The 6,468-nt window shown below is 46.7% G+C and overlaps 1 protein-coding gene across 1 annotated transcript in view; it reads left to right on the top strand.

The window, feature by feature from the left end:
• The first annotated feature begins 1,070 nt into the window (after positions 1-1,070).
• Positions 1,071-6,468, top strand: part of NEDD4 (NEDD4 E3 ubiquitin protein ligase) — a 139,276-nt gene continuing 133,878 nt past the window's right edge. Inside the window, exon 1 of the mRNA XM_086710752.1 lies at positions 1,071-1,342. Within this exon, the coding sequence (XP_086566878.1) occupies positions 1,298-1,342 (45 nt within the window). The 5' untranslated portion in view covers positions 1,071-1,297. The remainder of the gene's footprint in view (positions 1,343-6,468) is intronic.

Below are 6,468 nucleotides of genomic sequence, written 5' to 3'. Positions count from 1 at the left end.
AGCACCACTTCTTGCACTTCTGAGCTCTGAGTCTGAGATCTCTACGAGGATTGTACCTCACCATGCCAATGGCAATGTATGAGGTTCAGGGAGGGAGTTTAGAATGGAAGGAGAAAAACAGTGAACCTTAAAGATCTCAAAAATCCAGCCTTAGAGAGAGGAGAGGCAGCCAGCAGATATTAAGAGTAAGAAAGAATTAAAGAACTTTCAAACAAGGCTTTTGTATGCTTTAGAGAATAACCAACATTAAAGTATCTTTCATAAGGTTTCCCTTGTTAGATCTGTTATTCAACACCAAAGTCTTCCTGTGATTAGGGAACTATAAAATCCATCAGACATGACTATAATAAGCATGATTATTCCATAGCACAGGAGGTCCTAGTTCATTGTATTTTTCTCCCTTTTTTCGCTACCTTCCATTGCTGCTACAGGTCAAGGCTTAGTTAAGCAGGTCTAGAGGGTTAAGCCTGGAGGCTGGACGTCATTGGTAGGCTTAAAAGACAGAACATACGACAGGAAATCGCTTATGAATTGGCACAGTGTTTAAAAAAATCACAAGGAGAGAATTTCAGATCCTGAGTCCAGGAATGATGAGATCCCTTCAGGCCTCCCCATATGCTGCCACGCTCACGCTGGGCTTTCCCCCACGAGGTCCCAAGGTCCAGCTTCTATTGGAATTGGCAGCCTTTACGAAGAACGCGCTCTGATTTTTGGCTTGTGGTGAAGCTAGGATTAAGCGCTCCTGATCCCAGGCGTCTAGAAAGAGGCAGAGCTGTGGAGCGGATCTGAGTGAGACTTGTTGCTGGGGAAAACCGCAGCTTTGTTTCCCAGGGGAAGGGCTGACGTCCCCCGGCCTCCACGGCTTGCTCCACGCGACGCCTGGCGCTGCACCGCTCTCACAGGCGGGCGCGTTGGCCAACCTCCCGGGGCGGGAGCGGCCGGCGCGCCCCCGCCACGCGTGCCCCCGCCACGCGCACTCCCCACGCCCTGAGCCCCGCCACGCGCGTGCCTCCTACCGGAGCCCCTGACGCACGCTGTCCTCACGGCGCGTGCCCCCACCCCCACGCCCCAACAGGCGCGCCGCCGCCGAGGCGCTGCGGGCTCTTTCCCGCCGCGCTTCCTAGTGCCACTAGCGCCCACTGGCCGGGGGAGGCGCTGCCGCCGCCGGGGGAGCACCGCCTCCTCTTCCTCCACCTCCTCCCGCCTCCTCCCAGTTCTCCTCCTCCACCTCCTTCTCACTACAGTTCCCACTCCAGGGCGGGGGCAAGCGCGTCCAGTTTGCTGGAGCCGTTCGGAAATGGCAACTTGCGCGGTGGAGGTGTTCGGGCTCCCGGAGGATGAGGTGCGGGGGCCGAGGGGCTGCGGGGCGGGCTTCCCTTCGCGCTGCTCACCAGCCGGACCGGAGGCGGCGGCCAGAGGGTCGGCTGTCAGCCCCCGCCTCCCCATGCGCGAGCCCCGGGAGCGCGCTGGGCGCCGTGGGGACCTGGGGCGGCCCGACGCGCGCACGGGGGCGGTGGGGAGTGCTTGCTCTAGCTAGCAGCGTTTTCTTCGCCAGCCTGGAGACTCCACACCCCTCTCCGCCCGGAGCCGCCGCCTTCCTTGTCAGTTTCCTTCAGGAAGTGTAGAGGAGGGGTGCTAGGCAGCGAGCCGCATGAGTGTGCGGGGGACGCGCATCGCCCCGCCGGCCCCTTCCTGCCACCCCCCGCCGAGGGTGCGTGAGCTCCGGGGGGCGGGGGTGGGGTGGGGCGGATTTCCCTGGAGTTCAGCATCCCGGCTGTTGTTTAGCCTTCGCTGGCAGAGGCCCGCTGGACTTAACTTCATGGACTTTGACATGAAGATTTCCAAGGGAATTGTCATTAGCTATTTTGGCTTTTATTTTATTATTATTATTTATTATTATTATTTTAATCTGAAATCGTTTTTAATCTTCTAACTGGAGATGGCATTGGGAAAGTAGGCAGATAGATTGTTCTCTTCATGTTTAGCAACAAGTGCCAAGTGTGGAAAGTTCATGCTATATTTCACCAGTCTTCAGTAATATATAAAAAATAAAGCTGTAATGTATACTTTAAAGAACTTCCCACAGCTATCCAGTTTGGAAATTAAGTTCCATGATTTGAGAAGGTAAATCTGTCCCTTGCGAAATAACTTAATGCTGGTTATACCTTAACACTTACTAAAAATAAGGGCATTTGAAAAGAGTTGTTCCGTTTTAAATGAGATGTGGCTTCCCTGAATTCTTGATTCAAAATGGGAATGGGTGGGAAATGAAAGGCTATATAGTCTAACAGTGACTAGTTCAGTTTGGGGGGAAAATCAGATTTAAGCATTTTTGTTGACTGGCTAAGCTGTCACATGTACCTGTTATCAAGATTGGACCCAATTATCTAAGTACATCACCTTAATTTTATCTTTTGAGAGTGTTGGAATAGTGCCTTCTCTTAGTCACTTGGTATCTTCAAAAGTCTTTTACAAAATGTCTTTTACATTTATCTTGACAGCTCTTTGTACATAAACAGTGGGCAACTTGTTTATGCTGGCAGGTTATCTCAGAGTGTTTTGAGAAAGATCATGTGATAGATTAGAATTTAATTTCTCAGTTATTGCCACCAGAAGAGAATCAAAGCAGTGGTGGAAAAATGGTGGCAGCTTGGTAGACCCTCAGAAACAGTAGTCAGTGTGTTATGGCTAAAGATGATATTCCGGGTGAGGTCCTTTACCGTTCTGCAGAAGAGATCAGAGGAAAATAATGGAGTGTTGAACCTGTGATAGCTTTCTTCTTATCAGTCAGGTCTTCCTGCTTTGCTACAATAAGCTGTTTAATGCAGATAATGTCAAGCTGATATCCAACCCATTCAGGCTGACCTTGGACTTTCTTTCCTTGTTAATATTCAGAGGTAGGTCCTGATTCCAGATTTCTCATCTCTTTCCCTTCCAGGGAATATTGTCAAAGGTATTGTTCACTGTTTTCTCTTTGGTGCAGATTCTGTGTTTTCAGTTGCCTGCTTTTCACATCACCCTTCTACCCAGCTGAAATAAGATGAATTATGGCTGTTAGTGGGTGGTCAGTAAGCAATTGGGACTGAAGGCCAGAAACTCCACCCATTGAAATGAGGTTTTCCTGAACTTGCTTCCTGAAGGATTTGTACTTCTGGGAAGTTTCATGGCCTGAGGCCCACTCTGTTTGCCTGATGGGAGTCCATTTGTGAGTCCCAGGACTCAAAGTTCCTTGCAGCTCCCTCTGTCCACTTTGTCCACATTGAGGAAGAGAGTGAGATGGGCAGATAGGAGACATGATGGAGTGCTGTCTTCTGCTTCTCCACTGTAATTTAGATTATTCATCCAACAGACATTTATTAACTGTCTGTTCTGTATCACGCAGTATGCTGGCCACCAGGGACACAGAGAGAAAAAAAAACAGCCCCTGCCTGTTTGTGAGGAGCTCACAGTCTGGTGGGAAAGATAAAAATCACTTGTTTTCTGTTTTCTGGTAGAGGTTGCCATCTCATCACTATTATTTGTCATTTATTTTCTGGTTCATCACAAAGTAAAAGAGGGCTTAGAAGAGCTTCCCCCTCACTGGTTGGTGGTTTTTTTTGTTTTGTTTTGTTTTTGTTTTTTAGAGGAAAAACTTTGCAGATGTGTTATTTTCTAGAACTCACAGACAGTCTGGTAATAGGCAGCCCTCTGCTGTTGATTAAAAGTAAGGTAGCTTTTCTGTTACTGCAAAAAGTGATGAGTATTTTAAATTTGAAACTTGAACAAGAAGAAAAACGAACAGGCGTGGGATACAAGATGCTTGGAGAATTAGAATTTAACTGATATTTTTAACTGCTGAGTCACACCATAAGAGCATATTAATGTTGAAGTAGGCCAAAGTTTAGATCATAATTCCTCTCTATCACTTTTCAGTGAATTTTAGCTATTATTCCACATGTAAATGTCTTTTAGTGAGAGGTGGCCCTGGCTTCGCGTGCAGATTTTGTCATAAAGCATGACAAACTAAGGAAGTAGTGTAACATAAGTTATACCAGATTTGCTCTGACAGTCTCTTGGGATTAACAGTAGAGGCCAATTCCCACTTTGGTGAGGAGGAGTGTGGTAGCTATGGACACTGGAATTCAACAACCCTTCTACCCTCTTTTCATGGACTTCCCTGTTATGCAGAGATTAGAAAGCTGGACTGTATGTTTCCCATACTCTCTTGCACTTAGCATTTCTAGAAATGGGTTTTGAAATAGGTTTCCCAGTTTGGTGTACTTACTTGAGGTGTGGAAAGTAGAAATGAAGTGGAGTATAAGTTCGTTTTTCTTTGGCTCTTTCTGCTGCCAAGCATAGTCATGTAGACATTGACTTTTTCTGCCAAAGCATTTTCAGTATCTGGTATCTTGGGGCTTTGGTAGGAAGTTGCAGAACCAGTGGTCGTGGCAACTTCCTGATGACTAGATACAGTATGTTTGTAAAGCCGGCAGATCTGGTGATGGCTCCTGATTACCTACCTTCCTGACTGGGGCAGAAGTTGGCAGTTTCTTGGGTGGGCCAGTTCTCAGATGTTTCAGGATCCTGCGGGGGCCTCGCCTACAGCCTGTCCCTCCAGCTCTTCAACGATTTTGTAGGCGCCTAATTCCCTGTATTAACTTCTTTCCTTTCAAAACACCTGGATTGATTTCTGTTTCCTGCAACTGAAAGCTGACTGGAGCAAGGTGAAGAAGGAAGGAAAGGGAAAGAGTTGAGAGTGTCCAGGGCCAGTTTGGAAGTACAGGATGCACCTGTAGAGGAATGGATGCCCTGGGTGGGTGACAGCTACGGCAGCACATCAGCAGCAGGGTAGTTAAGAAGTGCATATTACTGACACTTCGAGACCCACTGATGCCAAGCGGAACCAGACCCCGTCTGCCCTGGCATCATACTGAACCGGGGAGCACAGTGCCCAAGCTTTTATTCACCGCACACAAAAGGAGAAGCACATTTGAAGCTGCACCTGTGTCAGTTAGGCCACAAACTTTCATGTATTGTTTTTGCCATTGCTCCTTTTTGGCAGCTCCTTAATTCCAGCCTCATTCTATTTTTCATGGTACCGGACTCCTTTTTGGCAGCTCCTTAATTCCAGCCTCATTCTATTTTTCATGGTACCGGAGAAGTGGATACATACAATTCATTTTCTTTTTTTTTTTAAATTTTTTTTTTCAACGTTTATTTATTTTTTGGGACAGAGAGAGACAGAGCATGAACGGGGGAGGGGCAGAGAGAGAGGGAGACACAGAATCGGAAACAGGCTCCAGGCTCCGAGCCATCAGCCCAGAGCCCGACGCGGGGCTCGAACTCACGGACCGCGAGATCGTGACCTGGCTGAAGTCGGACGCTTAACCGACTGCGCCACCCAGGCGCCCTACAATTCATTTTCTAGCAATTTGCTTTTGAGTTATTCTAAACCAAGAGAAAAGTTGGAAGCACAGTGCAAATAACTCCAGATCCTCCTCACATGGTTCTCCTGCTATTGACAAGTCACTGCCATTGCCCCATCATCCTTTTTTGCCCTTTTTATTAGTCTTTTTCTAAACCATTGGAGGCCAAGCTGCAGACACAATGCCCTCTCACCTCTAAATGCGCTAGTGTGTATTTTCCTAAAGCAAGAACACTTCTACATAACAGCCATCCAACCTCTAAGCCAGAAAATAAGCATGGATATGACACTACCATCCAATCTTCAGATCCCGTCAATCCTTGACAGGTGTTTTAATATTTCCCTTTTTCCTTTCTGGTCCAGGAGCCCATGTAGGAGCATATGCTGCATGTACTTGTCTTTGCAGTCTATTCTAATCTCTATCAGTTCCTTGGTCTTTTTTTGACAGATTACAAGCTGTACAACCTGTAGGATGTTCCTTAGCTGGGGTTTGGTTACTGGTTCTTCAGGACCATGTCAAAGTCATGCTTTTTTGGGCAGGAATCACAGAGATGATGCTGTGTTCTTATCAGTGCATCACATCAGGGGGTAAATGGGGTACATGATATTGACTTGTCCCATCACTGTCAATGGTAACCTTGCTCACTTGATCATTTGGGTGTCTGTCAGGTTTCTGTTTTGTCATGTCACCATTTTCCCCTTCCTAATGATTTGTATTTTTTGTGGGGGCATCTTCAGAGATTATGCCAGTAGCCTGTCCTTCCTCATCAGATCTCCATCCACCACTTTCACCATTCATTGATGACTTCCACCTGAATCAAACACCACTATTTTTTTTTTACTTCTATCTTTATTAATAGGCATTCTATGTAAGAAGAGCTTTCCCTTTCTCCTCCATTTATTTATTCATTTATTTACATCAGCATGGATGTGTAGAATTCCACCTTATTCAATGGGTTGTAATTAATTACTATCATTAAATATTTTGTTGCTCAAATTGTCAGAGTTTGGTCATAGGAAGACTTTTTAAGGGGGTTCCTAGGTCATTGTGACAAGTCTCCATC

Source organism: Puma concolor, chromosome B3 (genome assembly GCF_028749965.1).
Source record: "Puma concolor isolate L17-30 chromosome B3, mPumCon1.1.hap2, whole genome shotgun sequence".
Classification (NCBI taxonomy): Eukaryota; Metazoa; Chordata; class Mammalia; order Carnivora; family Felidae; genus Puma; species Puma concolor.
Note: the sequence above shows the minus strand (reverse complement) of the source record. Positions and strands in the feature narration are given on the sequence as shown.